Below are 21,892 nucleotides of genomic sequence, written 5' to 3' on the forward strand. Positions count from 1 at the left end.
CTCGGCCTTGATCTAATGCTCAGCCATCTTGGCCCTGCAAACTTCTTGCTCTAAGCTAATGCACGGACAATCCTTCACTCAATTCCATGGATATGCCTTAATGCCAACATCGCATGTTGCATCTTGTCATTTTGGCTTTGCCATTCCTTTTCCTCAATGAAGCTTCATTGTGTCGGCCAATAAGCTTCATTACTTAGCCAAATGTCTTTACAGTGTAGCTTCTTTTGCGTGTCACTGGCTCTGTACGGTCTTGCTATTTCAGCACCTGACAATCTATGCAGTATGGCGCAATCATTGTCGGACACTGACTTGGCCGACAACACTGTAACGCGCAATCATTGTGTGCCACTTGCCCGACTGGTCATAGCCAGCATACTAGGACTACAATTTTTTTTGTCTTTTCGGAACTGTAATTACTGTATTAATTTTGTTAAAGCACAACACTTTTCCTACTGCGGGGAACTTAAAAAAAGCATTTATTGCAACACAGATGTTTCCACGTTTCCTTGAAAACCAAGAGTTTCGGTAATATCCGTCCTAGGTCCCAAGTAACCTAACCAATTTGTACTACAAATACCCAAACGAAAGTGAAGATCCGTCCTACGTCTGTTTGCAATCAGTTTCAGTAAAACAAGCCAACAAGATATTAGTTCATAGAGTTTGAAACCCCACTAGAACAAATTAAAATAAAAAAATTATAAAAATATAAAGGGGAGCAACTGCAATCATCTCTTTCTTTTTTCCCATCGAAAAGAAATAAATAAATACAACTGATAATTTCTCCCGCTCTCAAAAATAAGATATACGCGACAACTACTGCATTCTCGGGCATTGACTGAACCCTATACTACAATCTTTAGATTTTTTCTACTGCTCACAAAATTAATTTAACTGTTGGATTTTTTCCTTTATTTGGTTCACCATACCAGCTTAATGCAGCAACATGTCTATCCAATAAATTATGACAGTTACACTTCCAAGGAAATAAAAGGTTGGGCAGCTCACCTCTTCTTATTTTTCTTTTTTCCCTTAACTTTTTTTTCTAAACTTCTAATCCGCTGGCTCATTACTGAAGACGATGTTGGTTTGCACTCAGGAATTTTTTCTGGCTCCGCGATTAATGCAGGAGGTGCCTGTTTAGCTGTGAAACTTTTGTAGAGTTCAGAAATCGATTGCTGTGGGGTAGAGGTAGTGGATGGTGGGGGCAGATCAGGAAGTCCGAGAACATTTCTCACCTGAGGACGCTTAATAACTAATAAGAGGAATAAATGCATAGATCAAATGTTAGTCAAAAATAGAAAATAACATAAACTTCAAAAAGAAAAATGGACAAGAAACAGCCTTCTTAAAAAAGTTAAGTGCTGAACTCACCTAGTCCATAGATAAGTGAAAAGGTGTTGGAGGTAACCCAGTAACAGAATATTGCCTGCATAAAACATATTCCCAAAGATGTGACTGCTTCAATTTTCGAAACTTGTAACATTTTGCTTTGTCGAATTTCAACATTCTAAAAGAACTTTAAACATTGTATCAAAAAGAAAAAGAAACGCTAAGCGCCTACTTCAATTTAAAGATATTTTTGTATGTTCAATTAGCAATTGCTAATCCTATATTTTTACTTTTGCAACCTAAAATAACAATAAGAAAGAAAAATCTGTCTTATCAGAATCAAACTTTTTAGATTGGATTCTAGAAGCAAAAATGAACTAACATACCTTGGGAAAACTCATCGTAAAGGGAACTGTAACAACAGCAATAAGCCTAGAGAAGTTCTTCATCATGCCAGCATTAGGATTGCCTTCCATACCCTCTTGCATATTGCACTACGAGAAGCACAACCATTAATTAATAAAAATAACAGTATATCTTGGACATACGACATGAAATAGTTTCCCCATATATAATACTGACTTGATCACTGGTTGGCTATATTCATACTCAAGATATTATTACAGTTAAAAGCATGACGCTACAGACTGAATATTGCATCAGCATTTGGATTGAAACTGTGAATGAAGCTTCCCAAAGTCGAGAGTTTATCAAGAGCAATATTTTAATCGAGTAATTGTAAGTATGTTTTACACAGGTAAGGATATGTGAGTTAAGGAATGCTAACATGATATCTGACGTCATATAAACACATATCTTTCTAAGCCAGATATCAGTTCCTTTCAATATAAAAGAAAAGCTTAAAAGGAAAAACTTGAGCGTCTATACAGTATAAGGCATTAGATGCCTTAGAGAAGCTAAAATTACTTGGTTAAAGGGACACAGATGCCTACCTCAACTGTAAGCAAGAAGGACAGTGCTGTCAACATCGGAAAGATGTATAACGAATCTGGAGTTGTGAGGTCAGTAAACCAAAGTACTCCACCCTCTTTAAAAGATGGAACTTTCTCTACCATGTTATTAATCTACAACAAACAACGACCAAAGAAATGACATACTATTTAGATTGGCTAAAATATAACCCAAAGCAAGTGTTGTCTATTCTAAAGCACTTACAGCCAGGAAAAAACTGATCATGATGGGACCTTGGATTAAAAGACCCTTCATCGGAGTAAATGGACTAACGCCATGCCTGCAGAATTAGAGTAGGTAAGCACAACGAAGATGGGTAGGATAGAGAAAAAGTGGTTATCAGCTTTAAACAAGTTGTAAGCTATTAGTCTATTACCAAATAAGGAACACTTGCATGCTGTGTTTAGTAGTGGTGTAATCTGGGTCAAAACTCACCTAATCATTCTTAAGTTTCAGAATCAGATGATTCGGTCAAACAGTACAAGGTCAAGGAGTTTAGTTTCCATTTTTACCATTTCACACAATTTCTGTGTAGCAAGGGAAAAAAATATAGATTTTGTGGTCAGGTGGTGCCATAAATATTCGAAATAAATTGAATAGTATGTACTGGCGTGTGAGTAATTTTATGTTTTACTCTGATAAGACAATGGTGGGGGACCTAGTAGGATATAGGGACACAAACAAACAATAATAGTAGGTTTCTCTCAATCCCGTAAACAATAAGTAGTTTACTTTTTGAACAGAGCCTTCATTCGTCTCTGACCTTCAGCATGAAGTTTAGGATCCATTGCCTGAAAAAATACAAAAAGCATTGTTGATGAAAAATTGACAACATACCAGTTCAGTAGCTTTATATGCAAGTCCACGGTGGCCATGGGGAAAATAGTATACCAAGATTGTCCTGGTAAAATAAAAAATGCATGGAATTTGCGCCCTAAACTCTTATTAATACAAAATAATATTACAAGAGATTAATTTCAAGTTTAATTCACAGGATGGAATGCTAATATAGAATCGCTGAATCAAGGTTCTTGGCTAATTTTGTAATAAATTGCATCAATGTGATCCATACCATATTCTGCATCTCAGCTTTCAATGCTTCCAACTCTGGTTTCATCAACTACATATAATAAACATGAATCAGCAACAACGGAATGCAAAAAAAAATAAAAAAAAATATTAATGACAGACTTAAAAAGAATACATAAAATGTTGATGATCATCGACTACATCATGATAGAATTTCCTATCAAACATGATGGAGGAACATAACAGCTTGCAGATATGACTTGTCAAAACTGGGCATGGACATGCACTGCTTAAAAAGGCAAAAAGAGAACTCAAGTGATGGAAGGTGTTGAAACCATTTTTGTAAATTGTTGGACCGGTTATGATAATGAAGCTATCAAATTCAATATAAAAGAAAAAGAAAGTACAATTAGTAGGACGACCATGTCTACTAAATTAGCATAGCATATACAACTGTAATTCAGATCTAACCAAAAGAGTTTCAGAGTCCTAGTTCATTTTCACTCGGGCGATCACTTTCTCTATATTCATGTTATGAATAGTGATCCTGCCATTCTGATAAGTGATATAGATAACCTCCCATGCGCGTGATACATAACACTTAACGAGCCTGTAAACCAAATTAAGAATACAATGAAAGAAAAAACAGTTTCTGCGAGAAATGATTGACAGCCTACTATGAGAAAGATAAAACAACCCCAACCCTAAGCGATCAACAAATTGGAAGCCTTACATGCCTTAGCAACTTCTTTTTGCTGACTCAGGATCTGATCTGACTCGGCTCATACCTCATGAGGTATATGATTCAGATACAACTTTGCACCTGAATCTCCAGGCACATATTTGACTGGATTTAAAAGTTTCAGAGTCAAATGTAATAAGTCAGATTCAGGTGTGATAAGCCAGATTCAAATGAGACAATTAAGCCAGACATAAACAACCACCAGGTAACTTAATACATCTTTCAAGTTTCACACTAAATCAACCAACCAATGAGAAATGTTCATTCCCAACATTTATATATATCTTAGAACAATAATTAGGACAGAACTGAAACTCAGTGCCACTCACAGAAAGTTTCGCAGAGGCTTTCAGCTGATGAATTGATAATGGAAGTGTGACCAATCGAATCATAAGTGTTGTAAATGCTATAGATGCCCACCTAGAAAAGAAAAGATATGTTTTGTTTAGAATAAATATTGAATCCAGATAAGATGCAGCGCAGAAAGAAAGATTCTATGCTACACTGTAAAAAATTACAAGCGATGTCTACCAACAACGTTTCACTAGTCAATAAGGTATGCTTTACATTGTAGATCTGTAGTACCATGTCCGGAATAATAAAATTGGATGCAGTTCATGTTCTGTGCTCTGTAGTTACCCTTCTTATAAAATTCTAATGGAAACAACCTGTCTAACAAAAATTTTAAACCTTGAGTTAGAATACGTCAACATCAATTGCTATGAGAGCAAGGTCCTACTACACCCCATGAAACATTATTCTACTATGGTATTGGCTACAAGGAAATGAACTTCCTCGGAATAATATCTTTTAGTGAAGACTTGTACAGTAGAAAAAGGTGCAGCTGAGTTTCTTCGGAGTGTTTTTTAGTTCATTAATGTTCTAGATTTTTCTTGCAGTTTCCTACTATGTCATTCGTTGTTGAGTATATCCCTTTTACTGTCACCAAAATTTACGACAAGTAAACAAAGATCTGAACACACTTTCGGTCTATGGTTGTCTAAAACTCCAACAAACTCTCACTACACAGTACTTAAGATTGAAGGACTAGTATCATGGAAGATTTGGACACACTTTTCCGTCCATGGTTGTCTAAAACTCCTACTACAAACTCATACTCCTGCTAATCTATACCTCTCTAATATCACATAAGTACCCTATCTTCCTTCACCTTTCAAACAGTAACAGATTCACTCAAACACAAGTGATGAGATATTTAAGTACATTTCTTGCTTGTGAGAACAATTTCTTGATCTCTGTTACTTATAAATCTAATATAACAGTCAATAAGAAGGTTTTTCTTACTAACAGATACAATATACAATGGCGTATTGAATAGAATTATGCACCATCAAAAGTTAAATTAATCTTGTCATGCATCTGAGAACTCCAAAAAGATACAAATATATCTAGTAAAATTGTCACTGGAAGGTCATAACATCATTCCATAAATCTAATCAGAGGAAACAAAAACTCCTGAATAACAGAGCCCTATATAATATGCAACCTATTGTGCCCAAAGACGAAAAACAAAAATATATCTATTAAAAGTATTCCAAGGTTCCAATCTGAAGCAGCAAAATGCCCTATTTTTAACATTAGTACAGTACCGTAATTGATTATACTTCTAGATGGCAATATAATCCTGACTTATTCTGAGTTACAGGTATTACTTTCATTTCATCAAAGGATCATAAATACAAAATGGAAAAACCACAAAACAGTCGCAACTTTATAGATAAGACATCGGCAATGAGCAATACCCTTTAACAACATGTGAATTTCTTCAAGTGGCTAAGGAGAAAATATAGCAGCCACACACTAAGCAGAATCACCAACCGTAAGATTATCCTTAAGAATGAAAAGCAATCAGCATAGGAAGAACAAACATAGTTCAAATGAGCAAAACAGAGGCAAGCCAATTAATTACCAATCAAAGCCAGTCATAGAATGATTAAAATCAATCAGATGTTGTAATGCTGCTATAGAGAAGAACGAATCGGCAGCTGCAATACTAACTTCACTTACAACAGGGACCTGAGATGCTGCAAGTTCCGCACTCGTTTCTGTTAGAATTTCAGTAACATCACCAATGTACTCTATTTTATCTGAGCCTCCTCCAATTGCACCAGTAGAATAACTACAGAATGAGGAACCAATTCCAGGAACAAACGAGAAGGAAGAAGATCCTCCCCTTTGGAAAGCCCCTAACCCAGCAAATATATTGTTCATACAGGTATTTTTACGTTGCACGGGGTTACTAACTGTGGGTCGAGATGGATCTATAGCAGGCGGTTGGCACTTGTTATCATCATCCTTATGAGTAATGTATCCAAAAGACGGGTGCAACCGCTTCGAGAACAAGATGACCCTTGTGGAGATACTCCTCCTGCAAGCCATTTTTCAAAAATGTGCCCTGCTAAAAGAAAAGGTGGTTGTTGAAATTGCAAGGGAACTATCATAATATCAAAAGAAGAACACTCCTGAAACAAGTCAAGTAATATTATCTCAAAATCAAACATATTTAATTAGATTTCAATTAGTTTATGAGGCGGGAAATTAGCGTCCCAAAGCTTTACATAAATGAGTGATCTACAGGAGACAAATTGAAAATTTTAACATGTTTTAAACTATTTGGTATTTCGCAACTGATTACAAAAGAAACAACAAAGTGAATACCTTTGATCTGTGATAGAAGCGACTTAAACTGAACATCGAGATCTTTGACATTTCAAACAGACGAAATTAGGAAATGGCCAGCCAAAAAAAATAAAAACCCTAAACCCTAAATAACAACTTGGTGGTTGAATAGATGATTCATTCTCCCCACCGCAAACACCAGTAATCCATGAAAAAATAAGAAGCATAGTCCAATCTTAGTGAATTATACGCACCACTGATTCATTCAAATATTAGGCTAAAATGCTATTGATGAACGTATTGAATATGAATCACTGATTTCACACATTACATGTTCTTTGACTGAATCAGTTAAGAATAAAAAGAGATAATTTAAACCATAAAAAAGAGAACTTTTTGGATTAAATCAGAAGTACCAGAAAGCAGATCAACTGAGTATTTGATGGCGCGATACTAACAAAACTTAAAAATATTGATAAAATTAAAGACTTACGAATAATATGATGTGCACCTTCTCAAAGATAATATCGTGTTGTTTTTCTCCGAGCAGTCTCAGAAACAAATCGAAAGAACCACTTCCAGTTCTTCTGCTACAAAGCTCTCTCCTTTCTCGCGAGCTATGGCCTTGAGTTTAAGGTATCAAATGACAAATATGTCCTCAGGAGTTCTCCCCTAGTAGCAGTGGCGGTTTCATTTGCAAGACTGCTACAAGGGTACCAACTTATGCGTGGACAGTTTGAGGTTTACCCTATTTGTTCGAGGGCTACCACTAAAACACAAAATCGAGCCATTGAAGTAAACTCGAAAATCTCTTTTAACCATCTATTTTCTCGATTCATCGTAAAGAATTTGGTATTCAGCTCTGATACGTTGACCGAAGCATTACACCGCGGGGCGCATCGAGAGGGCAATGGACGGTCCGGATGCGCATGTTTAGCATCGGAATAGGTGCGGGCAGAAGTGATCCCCACCGGTCCCTCTCACATGCACACCCACGGTGCGCCCCGCGGTGTAAATTCACTCTACGTTAATCAATTCTGTTTGATATTTACATTTGCGAATTTCGAATTCAAGTCACGGGTACTTATCACCCAGACTTTACTACTATACTATAATGACATCGATTTTAACTATTTATTTTCAGTATTAAGTATTTTATTCCTGATTAATTAGTGTTAATTCAATTAATTAATATATCTTTAATCTTGTTGACCTAAAAATCAAAGAAAGTTTATTGATCACCGAAACATGAAAAAGTTAGTTTGTTTCTTTTTTTTTTTTTTGGAAGAACATCAACGGAGATTCGGTGGGAATCATGAACCCTGTATCCATACATGCATATTCGCCTATTCAACGCTAACATTAATGCACAATAAACCCCTCCCAAGATAAACAAATTAGATAACCTGAGGTTTTGCATCCAAAGTAAAGGTTTAAAAAGCAGGAAAGGATAAGAAATCTCGTCTAAGTTGGGCTCTACGAAATAACTACATCTCGCCTCTAATATAAGTAGTAGGAAATACCTATTAGTCCTAGAAATAATATATTAGAGACAATCTAGTCCAATTGACCTAGTCAATTGTCTGTTTGGTCCATTTTGGAAATATAAATTATAGTTTGGTCCTGAAAATTATAGTTTGATCCTAGGATTTTGTCCACCCACACGGAATATTGTTTTTCTGTTACCAAAACACCCCTGCACGTGCAACATTTATTGTTTGGTCCTAAAATTTTATTGTTTGGTCCTTTTACCGACATATATAAACAGTAAACAACAAGAATCAGTTTCAGATTATTTCTCTCTCTCCTACTCAGATCTGTGGATTACTTCTTTTGCTGCAGAAAATTTTCTTCTAGGGTTTACGAATTCTTCCTCAATTTCGTTTTTGATACCAAGATCAATTCGATTTACAGCAGATTAACTTGGTTATGAAGATTGATTTGATTACAGAGTTAATTTGATTACGGAGTTTGATTTGGAATTACAGATCTTTTGAAGATTCAAGGCTTTTTGAAGATTGATTCGAGGCTTTTTGGAGATTTGGTTCGAGGTTTTTGAAGATTGATTCTAGGATTTTTGAAGATTGATTCGGTTGGAGTTGATTTTTTGGAATTACAGATTCGGAGATCGGTGTTTTTTTGGAGCTTTGGTTTGAATTCTTCTTGTTGCTGGTGATTTTTCACGCTAATCCTTTCCTTTATTTGAAGTAATTCTATAGATCAACTAAGTTTTTCTTTGAATTTTAAGATGAAGTCGTTATGTTAAGGCTTCATTCCAATAATGAACTATTCTTTTGTCATGGAAGAAGTAGAGTTGCGGCTTTGTTTATCTGTTTAGGATGTTAATGAATGAAGTCATTCTGTTTTTAAGGCTTCATTCTTGGATTAATAGCGTTACGGCTTCATTCCAAGAATGAACTCTTCATTTTTGGAATGAATTCTTTATTTTTGTTAAGGAATAATCTATTAATAGCGTTACGGCTTCATTCCAAAAATGAACTCTTCTTTTGTCATGGAAGAAGTATTGTTGTTTCTTTGTTTATCTGTCTAGGATGTTAATGAATGAAGTCATTCTGTTTTTAAGGCTTCGTTCTTGGAATGAACTCTTTATTTATCTGTTAGAATGTTATTGAATGAAGCTAATTTGTTAAGGAAGAAGCTATTAGTGTTATTCTGTTACACTTTCATTCCGAGAATGAACTTCTTTTTTTGTCATGGAATAATACTGTTGCTGCTTTTGTTTATCTGTTTAGGATGTTAATGAATGAAGTCATTCTATTTTTCAAGGCTTCATTCTTGGAATGAACTATTTATTTTGTTAAGGAAGAAGTAGTGTCGATGCTTTGTTTATTTGTAAGAATGTTATTGAATGAAGTTATTTTGTTTCAGCTTCATTTTAATGATGAACTATTTTTTGTGTGTGTGTTCATTTTTCAGGTTCAGTATGGTCCTCTAAGTGTTATGCAATCGTGTATTGCAAAGGGGATGGTATTCCATTGGAAGTTTCTTTAGATACTATGATGTGTGACCTCAAAATATATGTTTGTGATTATTGGAGAAACTTGACTCCTCAGAGCATAAGATTTAGGCATGGCCAAGGGTCTGATAAAGTTGTCATCAACTGTGATTATTCTCTTCATGGTCTAAGTGTTGCTACTTGTTCAAAGGAATTTCCAAGTTTTGATTTGTTCGTTGAGGAGGTTTCTAATGGTGGTGATTATAGCTATTCATCTGGTATTTCGACGCAGTCTCCCAGTAACGATGAATCATGTAGTGGGTTCACCGAGACTTCAAAGATTAAATACCTGACGGAAGGTCATGAGCAATTAAAACCTCTTTTATCTGACGGTTGGGAGGATATTTTTAAAGGTATTGGTCAAGTTTTTCATGGTGGTGTTGATGAGGTTCGTTTAGCTGTCAGCAAATATTGCAGCAAGTTTGGTTATTCAGCTGCAAAGGTTAAGAATGATAGACTTGGATTCACAGGCAAGTGTAGTAGGGATGCAGAATGTCCTTGGTATCTGCACTGTATTCCAATTGGTACCGCTAAAAGTGTCTTTGCTATCAAGGAATTCAATGGGGAGCATAAATGTGGTGGTGCTTATAAGCTGAAGGACCCACCTGTGAAGAAGAAATTGATAAAACATCTGTTCAAGGATCAAATACAGTCAAATCCGTCGATAAAGCCTAATGATATGGTTGCTCAGGTGAAGAGTTGTTACGGTATTAACATAAAATACCATCATGCTTATAAAGGAAAGAGAGCATCTAAGGCAGAGATATATGGCGATGATGTAAAAAGTTATACGGATCTTGTTTGGTATGTTGAAGCAATAAAGGCTACTAGTCCTGGCATCTATATTAAGTTTGAGTATGATAAAGAGACTAAACGGTTTCAGAGGCTTTTCATATGTTTTGTTGCCTGTATGAAAGGATACCGGTTCATTCGCCCTATGCTTTACTGTGATGCAACTTTTCTCACTGGGAGATTCAAGGGAACATTGATGGCTGCCACTGGTGTGAATGGAAACCAAGGTAAATTTCCTTTCTTTTATGTATAACTCATATTAGTTTGTTGTTTGATTTTTAAAGAGCAATGTGAATGAATGAAGTTTCTCTGTTAAGGCTTTTCATTTTTTAGAATGAACTCCTTCTATGTTAAGTATTTCCTATCAGTTACTTTGTTATTTTGTTAAGAAGAAGGTCTTCATTTTAAGAATGAACCCTTATTTTTTTGTTAAGTTTTTAGATGTTCATAAGCGGGAATGAACTCCTGCTGCTATGTTTTATCTTCTACTTTGTTAAGTTCTTCATTTTTTAAGAAGTATTCATGCTGCTTGTTTATCTGTTACTTTTTTATTTTGGTAAGAAGAAGGTTTTTAAGAATGAAACCTTCATTTTTTTCGTTTAAGTTTTTGTATGTATTGATTTCTTAACGAACTGACACTTTTAGTTCTTTTTGTGTTTTTTTCATTCTGTAGGTTTCTTTCCTTTTGCGTTTGCTTTAGTTCCTTCAGAAGATATTGAAGGTTGGGAGTGGTTCATGGAAAACTTGCAGCATTGTGTCGACTCTCGTCCTGTCACCTTTATCATTGATCGTCGTGAAGGTCTGAAGCAAAGTATTCCTAAGTATTTTCCCAACTCTTATCATAGTTACTGTTTTTATCATTTGAAGAATAACCTCCCCGTCAAGAAAGGACATGAGAAGTATAAACAAGTTCTGGATTTGTTCCATAAAGCTGCATACTGCTACAACGTTGCCAAATATGAGTCTGCTTTGAATGAGATGTGCATCATAGGATGTGGATGGGTTGCCAAGTACCTTAGAAATATCGATCCGAAGCACTGGGAAAATGCTTTCTTCGTAGGATGTAGGTATGGTACACACTCATCAAGTATTGCAGAGTCTTTCAATAACTGGATTCATCGTGAAAGGGATCTTCCTCCAGCTGCTCTTGTTGATGAGATCAAGATAAATATTATGAGGATGAGTGCAGAAAGGCGTGATCTTTGTAGAACCTATCATGATAGTTTGACTCCCATCTATAAATCTTTACTCAAGTCACATGTCGATATAGGTCGTCCATGGAATGTTACTGAGTCAGGTAATGGTATATATGAGGTTCACTCTCCTAGCTCTCATGATGTTGATCTGATGCAGATGACGTGCACTTGCCAGAGATGGAAAGTGTTTGGCTTCCCCTGTGCTCACGCCAATGCTGTTATTACTATGAATGGTACTGATATTTTGAGGTTTATTCAGCCTTACTTTGGTTCAAACCATTTTCGCAATACCCATGCTCCTGCAATTCAACCAATTCTCAACTACGACAGGCCAGAAGGGTATGAACCTGAAAATATAGTCCTTCCTGGTATTCCAAGGTGTAGATGGTGGATTTTCAACAAGGGTTAAAATCGTAAAACCATAATTGTAATGCTCCTGATCCAGCAATCAGATCAGTATTGAGGCTCATGTATCCTATCGAAGCATGAAAGCTCATGCCGCATGAATCTCTGACTGAGAATATTGTCTCTCAGAGTATACACATATGTCTAATCTCTCAGCCAAGGCAAGGTCGTATCTCATAAATACTGAGCAATTTTAGTAATTGCTTCTATATAGAATCGGAAGATTAGACGTCTCCTAGACGACTTACCTGCTAGTATAGAGCAATAAGGTCTTCAAGATGTAACAATGTTTTCCATGACTATGTAAAGAAAATATGACGCTTCAACAAGCTCATATCGCTCAATTCTCAGATAATTAATGCTCCTAGACATCATGCCTGCTAGTATAGAGTCATCAATTAATTATTTATAATCTTTAAATTCACTAGCTGAATATTTTGAAACATTCTATGTTCTTCATAATATTTCATTACTTCAATTCATGGTTTTCCCAGCAGAATTCCATGGGTTAGTAATAAATATTCAACGAACGGGCACCTGAGCAGCTATCGAGTAAGCCCCGACCAAAATGGTGCAAGTGTACTCAACAATAATGCACAAACGAGCACCTGAATGCACGAACGAGAATTCCAAAACACGAAGGAACGATGAACATATGCAAAATAGGAAGAAAAAAAAATAATAATAAAATATTAACAAAGGCGCTAGGGGACTGGGCCCACCGGCCGCCCAGTCACGCCGTGGCCAATCCCACGCCCAATTCTTTATTTTATTATTTTCCCCTGATCTCATGAAAATCCCTTCATTTGAGCAAATCTCCTTCGTCTCAAGGAAACTCCCCAGTCTCATGGTGTTTCCTCGTATCAAAAAAATAATAAAATTAGGAAAAGTATCGTGCGACCGGGCCTACTAGCCGTCCGGTCGTGCCCTAGCCGTGGTCGGTCCCACACCTCATGATTCCTTATTATCTTGTTATTATTTCCCTCATCCCATGAAAATTCCCTGATTTCATGATATTTCCCTGAACTCATGAAAATTACATAAAATTAGGGAAAAACTCACGGGACCGGGCTCATTGGCCGTCGACCATGCCCTAGCCGTGGGCGGTCCCACATACCTTTGTTTTATTATTTTAATATTATTTGTTTCCCTCATCTCATGGAGACTCCTTCACTTTGAGGAAATTCCCTAGTCTCAACAAACTCCTTGATTTCATGATATTTCCCTAAAATCATGAAAATAATATAAAATTAGGGAAAGTGCCATGGGACCGTGTCCATTGGCCGGACGACCATGCCTTGGCCATAGCCGGTCCCGCACTTCATGACTCCCTATTTTATTATTATTATTCACATAATCTCATGGAAATTCCCTAACCTCATGAAATTCCTCAGTTTCATGGTATTTCCTTCACATTTGGGAAAATATTTAAAATTACATAAAATTGGGAAAGGTGTTGCGGGACAGAGCTTGCTAGCCGGCCGGCCATGCCCTAGCCGTGGCCGGTCCCACACCTTACAATCCCCTATTTTATTAATTATTTTTCATCATCTCATGAAGATTCCTCAGTCTCAGCAAAACCCTAAATCCTTCATATTTTCTCAAAATGTTGCTCAAACGCGCATCAGAAAATATCGAAACTCTCAGGACTGAGACACGGACATTATGGTGACACGTGCATGTCTCCTTGACCGACCAAGGCCGGCCCTAGGGATTTCAAATAGCCGGTCCCACATGTTTTAATAATTTTGACCTAATTTTCTCAATTGCTCATATTGGGTCCAAACTCTTCTCAAACAACTTGGAGTTTACTCAAACGACCATCAGCTAGTTTCACGACCACCAAGGGTCGGTCTCATACCCTCTTGGCCGGTCCCTAATTTCTTCATAATTAGGTTTCATCACCTAAAGCTGAGAGGAGCACCATTTTAATAAAGGATTAAACCAGCATTTAATTATCCTTTCATCAACTGGTCTTCAAGAGACTTTGGTATTTTGCTCATTTGAGCATCTGGGCGTTACATGGTCGACTCGTCATCCCATGTAGTCAGTCCCTCCTTCACTCTGTGGTTGATTTTCAATAAATCATCAATTGATCAAAAATTAGGGTTTCGAATCCAGAGCTCTTCAAAAACATAATTCTGAGCAGATTCAAACACTAATAATTTTAAGTTGATCCCATGATCAACACTTTAATAATTATGCTCGGCTCAGATGTCAGCATCTTAAATTAACATTTTCATTTGATCATGATACCAACAATTCATCAAACGAGCAACATTTGCTCAAACTAAGGAATATTGGTTCAACTATCAATATTCAACGATTCAACAAAATTTGCTCACCTTAAGTTATCAACATTTATCCCATACCTTTGTCTCAACATACATGTTCAATTCATTGAGTCTCGGAACATTTACAAATCACGTTTGACTCATCAATACAAGGACTCATCGTTCTATGAAGTCAGCAACTGGCTCCACAATCACGAGACATCAATCGTGTCACATGGGGGATATTAACTAGGTTTTTGGTCTGGCGGTCTACGACACGTGTGTTCATACACACGACGAGAATGTGAGCAAGTCGTGAAATCAGTTGGAGGAGTTAGCAAAGTAGTGGGTAGAAAACCAACCAAGTCTTCGCACGATGAGCAACTGGTTTTAACACGATTCCCACTTCCCCACTCTTTGGCTCCAACAACTATCACACTTCATGGGATCAAGGTGTTTACAATTCTAGCAATATAAATAAGTCTCTGTATAATGATTGAAACAACGAACAATCTCTGGTCAAGCATAAATACTTAAGAACTCAGCATTCAATCAGAACTTATCTTATTTTCTTTACGCAGAATACACACCACACTTACAATCTTTGATCACCATTGATCTCACACATTTCTCAGCTTCCCTCCTACAGATCGACCCATCCTCTCTTGTGACCGAATTGACTCCTGAACGACCATTGTCTTGGTTTAGGTCGGAGTCCTACAGATAGATCTCTCGAACTTAAAGCACTCCCTTCTTGCAGTACATCTGTGTGAGGTTGAGCATTTTCCCGGTTCAAGGAGTCTCCTCTGCACGGTCTTCTCCTCAATCCCGTAAAAACCAGCAAATCGTTTTTCCCCATCTACACAAGGCCACCTCTAGGAAGACCACCAAAGAAGCGTATTCACAATGCCTATGAGAAGGAGAGGAGGCCTATGAAGTGCTCAAATTGCAAGAAGATTGAGAACCACAACAAAGCTACCTGTCGTGTATTAATGCTGGAGTAGTATGCCCGAACTTTTATTTCTAGTTTATGTTTTTTTATGTTTCATGAACTTCTATTTCTTTTGATTATGTACTGGTTGTAGCTTTTTTTTAAACTTTTTGATATGCACTTCATTTTCTGTAATTAACTCTTTTTTTTTAGAAATATTTTTTTTTAGACGTTATTTAGGTTATGGAATTAATATGCTACTGAAATGTTGATGTTATTCAATGAGATATGTATGTACCGGTGTTTAGGTTATGGTATTTTTCCTACCTTTTTAAATGTGATTTTCTATGGGATGTGTATTTAATTATCTGGAATGAACTGCCACTCTATCAGTTCATTTTCTGGAATGAACTTCATTTTCCGGAATGAACACAATTTTTCCTAGAACTGTTACTGAAATGATAATGTTATTCAATGGGATATGTACTGATATTTTTTGAATCAGGTTATTTACTGGAATGAGCATGTATTCCATAGAGTTCATTTGGTAAATGAACTGGTATACATAAGACAGCAAGACAAAACACTGAAGTACTGGAATGAACCCACTTCATTTCTGGAATGAACAGGTATCCATTAGACAATAAGACAAGGCATAAGACAGAACGTTGATATTATCTATTATCCAAAATATTATAGGTGAAAATATAAAATATATTAGAGTATCAGTTACATTAGAAACTAATTCAGGTGATATTAGACATAAGAGTTTTCTGTTGTAGTAAGAAGTAATCTACTGTCCAATATACTAACTATAGTTAAAAAAAATTGTCTGTTTAATCTGTTTCTAGTAAGCAATTGCTAAGGTATTCTGAGTTTCTATGTTCACCCCAGCTCTCTTCATCTCCTGATGTAGTAAGAATTTTGTAGGCCATCCCAACTCTTCTTGCTTGCATCTTCTCTACGATGTCAGCTTTCTTAAGCACACTCTGCGACTTGTTTGTGGTTGGCTTGACACTTCTCTTGATCCAATAACAGGTGTACAACATGCAATCTGGGAATGCTCCTTGATCTGGCACTCCTTACAGATTTTCAAAGGTAACGTTGGTGCATCTTTCCCTACCATGAGCTTGTAGCCACAAGTTGATGTGTTTCATGCAGTAACCAGCCATTCTGTTTGCGCCATCCTTGCATTGCTTACCAAGCTCTCATTTTTTGATGGAGTTGTAATGCTCCCATGTGTGGTTGCCGACGTCAAAAACCAGCAGATACCAGTATTCACCTAGAGGCCTTTTTTATTTTGCATTACCACTGTGTGGGTCAGTATTCATAGGAATGAGCAGCTTTTGGGTTTTGTCATTCATGCCTCTTATAAACTGATCAACTTCTTCCGTTCTCTTCAGTTCATTGTGCCGCACAAAATATGTCTGAAAAACAAAAAGAGAAATGAACTAGATAAGAAGTCCATTCCATGCATGCTGGATTATACAGTTCATTATATACTTCAAATAGATAAAAATCAAATAACCTTCATAGCCATGCATTTTTCTCTAAATCAGATAAACTGCAAGCAAACAGTTCACTTTTATCAATGAATAAGAAGAAACACACTTATGAATGATGTTGAATTCATAATCTCGAAGTTGATATACTTTCTTTGAGTCTCATTGTCCTCGCTATCATTGAGCATTCTGTCGTTGTTTGCAGCTTTATACTTTCTGTATATATAGTAGTCCAACAAGGTGGTGTCCAAGTAATCATCGAACAACAGAGAAACGATTTCACTTCCTTGAACTGAAATTGGAATTTGCTTGTGATTCTCTGCTTTCTAAGCTGCTTGACTGCAAAAATACAAAGAAAAATGAACTGTCAAAAGTTTATACCAAAAAAGAATTTTTGAGAGAAACATATAAAGAGTTAGTAAGATAAACATACATAGTCATAGCTTTGCGGAAGAAATCACCAAATACCGCCAACGCAGCATTATCAAATTTGTGGTAAAAAAGAGATCTTCTCAGTTCTGGTAGATTTGGCTTGATTTCTTGTCTTACTCTCCTAGGAGCCTGTGGTGCTGCTTATTGAATCCGTTCTTCTTGGTGTGCCTGTGGTGTTGCTCCTTGAACATTTGCAGGCTCAGATCCTCTTTTCCTCTTACCAACAGGTTTTTGTACATTATTCTTATTCTCTTTTTTATCTCTATCAGCTTCATGTGATTTCTTTGACACTACCTTCTTTTCTTTATTCAACAACTTCAATTTGATTCTTGTTTTTCTTAAACTGTAATCAGATCCTGATATGAATTCATCCCCTATTGGTTTCACTGGTTTGTTTGATCTAGTAGCCATTATACTACTTTCTTCCGGTACTACTTTCACTGGTGTCTTTTGAGTCTGCTCCATCGATGAACCAAGGCATGTTTCATTCAATTCCGCAACTATTTGCGAAGCTGTTTCCACATCTGCTGCAGTTGTCTTTTCTTTCTTTGACCTAGTAATCATTCTAGTTGCTTCTTGTGACACATGTGGGCTGGTACTATGTCATCCCAATCGAGAAACTAGGAGGACTACAGTTGATCTATTTCAATGTATTTTTGATGATGGTGTCAACTTATACATCATTCAAATCTTCATTCTTCTGATTCTTGTCATCAATTAGCTGCAGACTCACATGCTCTTCTCTCACGAATATATCATATGTGTTACTTGCTGTTAAAAATAATTCAAGAAGCATAAATCAATTGTTGCCAAAGTTCAACTTGTGCATGAAAAGTCAGAGTTCATCCCTCAAAATGAGCTCCAACTTTTATATTTGTAGCCAGAGTTCATCCATGAGATTGAACTCCAACCTCTGCTTGAAAACTCAGAGTTCATCCCTCAAAATGAACTCCAACTTTTATATTTGTAGCCAGAGTTCATCCATGAGAATGAACTCCAACCTCTGCTTGAAAAGTGAGAGTTCATCCCTCATAATGAACTCCAACTTCTATATTTGTATCCAGAGTTCATCCATGAGAATGAACTCCAACCTCTGCTTGAAAAGTCAGAGTTCATTTTTCAGAATGAACTCCAACTTCTATATTTGTAGCCAGAGTTCATCCATGAGAATGAACTCCAACTTCTGCTTGAAAAGTCAGAGTTCATTTTTCAGAATGAACTCCATCCTGTAAAACTAAAAAAATTGCAGAAGGAAGAAAAAAAAATTAAAATTCTTACCCAAGTTCACACATTGACCAATACTCAAATGAACTGCGATGTTGTTTGTTGGAATTGAAGGAAGCTCTACTTCAGTCATCTCATCAAGGATCTTTTGCTGAATATCACTTGCATCAACTTCTATAGAAGGATCTCCAACAGATAAGACGGGAAAGAGATGATCTGAACCTCCAGCAGCTTCATTTACAACATCTGGAGCTGCTTGCATTCCTTCATCCACAACAGCATCTAGGTTTTTAATTCCAACATCATCATTCACATTTCCAACACCAGCTTCCACGGCTTCATCAACACCAGCATCTGGTACTGATTGCATATCTTTAACAGCACCATGCATTCCAACATCTTCATTCACATTTCCAACACCAGCTTCCACAACTTCATCCACTGGTTGATCTCTCAACAATGCACTCTTATGCTCATCAGTGAAAAGTGTAGTACGCATGTACTCTGATGCTTGGTCTGCCATGAATTTCGCCACATTCCCTCCTCGAGCTAGCAATTCATCAACTTCAGGTTGCTTTGAAGCCAAGTATATTTGAAGGCATTCCATCTTTCTATCAAAGAGTGTCTTTTTAGTTGTGGCTTCTACAAGTGATTTGTCAAGGTCTTCCTGCTTTAATAAAATATCCTACATCTCCTCAGCATGCTTCTTTGTCAACTGTTGTATCTCTTGAGCATGTTTACCTCTCAGGTCCTCTATTTCTTGAGCATGTGTAGATTTCATATTTTCTATATGGGCATTCATTTGATTGAATTCTTCCTTAAGCAACTCAGCAGTAGCTTGTTTTCAGCTTCAGTATATTCTTCCAAGAAATTTTGTGATAACTGCACACAAAAAATTCAAATAATCAGATATTATCAACAATTTTTTTTAGTTCATCTCACACAATGAATACACAACTGCATACTCATTAAACATTCCTTGTAGGTATCCATTTACAAGGAGAATGAACCAGAACGTCAGAGGAATCGACATCAACAGTCAGAGTTCATTTTGTGGAATGAAGTCCATTATCTTAAAGCAATATAGTTCATTATGTGAAATTTGAAAAGAATATAATGGTACCATGTTAAACTAGATTTTTACCTCTCCAAAATCATCAACATTCATCTTGGACGTTAAGTGTTTGCAAATGGTATTGATTTTCCACCTTGCAAATCTTGGACGGTAGTCTACTGTTTCTTGCACCTGCCACTTGGGTTTTAATTTCTTTGAATGCTCAGCAAATCAAGGCTGTAAAAAGAAGAATTATACTAGTCTGTTATATGCAACAATTATTTTCAACATCAAACCTCAAAATGAAGAAACATAATTATGAACAGCCTTTCGTCTCACCAATAAGTAAAGATATCACCCTTCAGAAGAACCTCTTCTCAAGCTTTCCATCAAATGATTGTGTATGATATGTGGCAGAGATACTCTATCAATTGACTCTAGGCAAGCTAGGTACTTGGTGTGGATGGAACCTCCATCACCAGTAGTAAGAAAAATAGTAGACAATAGAAAGAGTTCAAACATGGTTACAAGATCTTCAATAGATCCTCTATTCCTAATTAACTCAATGATTTTTTTCTCAATTATGTGTTCTTTATATCAGAAAGTTTCTTTTTTGGTGGAGCAAAATTGTAGGTTTTATAGAACGTTCCATAAGTGTAGTCAGCTACGTTTCTAGAGTCCAAGAAAGATTATTCTATTCCACCTCCAGCAATACATGGTATTCCAAACACTAACGATAACTTTTCAGGTGATAATATTAGCACATATGTTTGATCCTCTATGTTGAAAACAAACATATGATCATTTGTTTCAGGAATGAACTGGTGTGCATTGCAGACAACTTGGACAACAAGTAATAACTTATTCCATTCAGTAGCAATAATGTTCTCTTCTAGAAATACTTTGGCTACACTCCCCAACGGACTCCTATATAAAGCATGTCTTTGTTCTTCATTCAAAGCCTCATCTTTTGGAAGAGATTTAATCTTACCAGCAAGAGCAATGGCTCCAGCAAAGCTACACTTTATCTTTTTATCTATAAATTTTTTTTAAAAAAGAAAAGAAGATTAATGGTTACTTTTTATAAATATTAGCTGATAAAAGAAGATAAAGTGTGGCTTGAGAAGGACGAATAGTTCAGTTCATTCTATTTGGTGAACCCTCAAGCAGTTCGAAGTTCATTAAATAAAATGAGTCTTTAAAAAAAGAACCAACACAATAATGAATCTAGATGACAAACTGAAGTATTTGTCAAAACCTGCTTACTTCATTTTTGTACAAAATCTAGGTATAATATGAAGGTATATAATTTTACAGAAGAAACATGTTCAATTATACAACATGAACTCAGACAAACAAGAACCAACACAAGAAGAATCTAGATAATGGACTTCATTCTCCAAAATGATGTCCATTCTATATAATGAACTGTAAAATCTAGATCAACAATTTTTATATACTTCATTCTAGAAATGAAGTCCAGCAAACATCAAAGAAGAAACATGGTATACAACTTCATTAATTCTAAAGAATGAACTCATAAAACATGGTATTATTCATCAAAAAGCAAACATATATACACCTTCATTATATGGAATGAACTCATAAATAGATCTAACTTTATTCTACAACCTCATCATATATCTCTACTAACTTCATTCTACAAAATGAAGTCTAGCAAACATCAAAGCTGAAACATGGTATACACCTTCATTCTAAAAAAGGAACTAATAAAACATGGTATATACCTTCATTCAGAAGAATGAACTCAAACATCAAATATCATGGTATTATTCATCAAACTCAGTACAATTTTTCTAGACTTCATTCTAGAAATGAAGTCCAGCAAACATCAAACAGATATACACCTTCATTCTACCATATAGATCTACTAACTTCATTATATAAAATGAACTCCGAAAAGATGTACCCTACTTATAACTGAAATACAACTTCATGCAGACAACACAAAAATTGGAATACAAATTGAATTCACAGCAAACATATCAAAATTCAACTTTAGAAGATCAAAAATCAACTTCGAGTTAGTGTTTTTTTGTACCTTTCGCTGGTTTTTTTACTCTGGTTTTCTTTATTTTTGGTTCTTCTTCTTCTTCTTGATTATCTCCTTCAAAAACAACTAATTGGTTGTTTCTTTCTTCAATGTCGTCGTCTAAAGATGAATCTACTACTACTTTCCTCTTCGATTTCCCCATTTAGGGTTTTAATTTCTTCAATTTTTCTAGGGTTTTTCGTTTTTTTGCTTTGGTTTTCTGATTTTGAAGACTGTTTTGATTTCGATGTGCGAGATTTGAAATGCTTTTCGACTTATTTCGACTGGTTTTGGTGGTTTTG

The 21,892-nt window shown here is 36.1% G+C and overlaps 2 protein-coding genes across 6 annotated transcripts; one reads left to right on the top strand and one right to left on the bottom strand.

Moving 5' to 3' along the window:
- Positions 1-646: 646 nt before the first annotated feature.
- On the bottom strand, positions 647-7,402 carry LOC113358463 (mitochondrial inner membrane protein OXA1-like). Of its 5 annotated transcripts, none has more exons than XM_026602053.1 (10): positions 7,224-7,402; positions 6,003-6,488; positions 4,402-4,492; positions 3,374-3,421; positions 3,034-3,092; positions 2,506-2,581; positions 2,283-2,414; positions 1,716-1,823; positions 1,372-1,426; positions 968-1,252 (listed from the first exon to the last, which is right to left on the bottom strand). In XM_026602053.1, the coding sequence occupies exons 2-10, from the start codon at positions 6,470-6,472 to the stop codon at positions 1,002-1,004; spliced, it is 1,290 nt and encodes a 429-aa protein (XP_026457838.1). In that variant the 5' UTR covers positions 6,473-6,488; positions 7,224-7,402; the 3' UTR covers positions 968-1,001. The 5 variants fall into 5 exon arrangements, with proteins under 5 accessions (XP_026457836.1, XP_026457838.1, XP_026457835.1 ...); XM_026602050.1 differs by having other exon boundaries at positions 7,206-7,402; XM_026602052.1 differs by having other exon boundaries at positions 6,003-6,491; positions 7,206-7,402.
- A 2,330-nt stretch (positions 7,403-9,732) lies between these two features.
- LOC113360549 lies at positions 9,733-17,123 on the top strand. The gene is made up of 4 exons (XM_026604053.1): positions 9,733-10,747; positions 11,194-12,094; positions 16,364-16,423; positions 17,033-17,123. The coding sequence occupies exons 1-4, from the start codon at positions 9,733-9,735 to the stop codon at positions 17,121-17,123; spliced, it is 2,067 nt and encodes a 688-aa protein (XP_026459838.1).
- Positions 17,124-21,892: the final 4,769 nt, after the last annotated feature.

Source organism: Papaver somniferum, chromosome 3 (genome assembly GCF_003573695.1).
Source record: "Papaver somniferum cultivar HN1 chromosome 3, ASM357369v1, whole genome shotgun sequence".
Taxonomy (NCBI): domain Eukaryota; kingdom Viridiplantae; phylum Streptophyta; class Magnoliopsida; order Ranunculales; family Papaveraceae; genus Papaver; species Papaver somniferum.

Coding starts and splice junctions, on each gene's coding strand:
- LOC113360549 (XM_026604053.1), top strand. CDS start 9,733: ATGTGTGACCTCAAAATATATGTTTGTGATTATTGGAGAAACTTGACT. Junction 10,748..11,193: donor TGGTGTGAATGGAAACCAAG/GTAAATTTCCTT, acceptor TTCATTCTGTAG/GTTTCTTTCCTTTTGCGTTT. Junction 12,095..16,363: donor GTCCTTCCTGGTATTCCAAG/GTGTAGATGGTG, acceptor ATCCAATAACAG/GTGTACAACATGCAATCTGG.
- LOC113358463 (XM_026602051.1), bottom strand. CDS start 6,472: ATGGCTTGCAGGAGGAGTATCTCCACAAGGGTCATCTTGTTCTCGAAG. Junction 2,582..3,033: donor ATGAAGGCTCTGTTCAAAAA/GTAAACTACTTA, acceptor CTAATTCTGCAG/GCATGGCGTTAGTCCATTTA. Junction 1,824..2,282: donor CCTTCTTGCTTACAGTTGAG/GTAGGCATCTGT, acceptor TGCTTCTCGTAG/TGCAATATGCAAGAGGGTAT.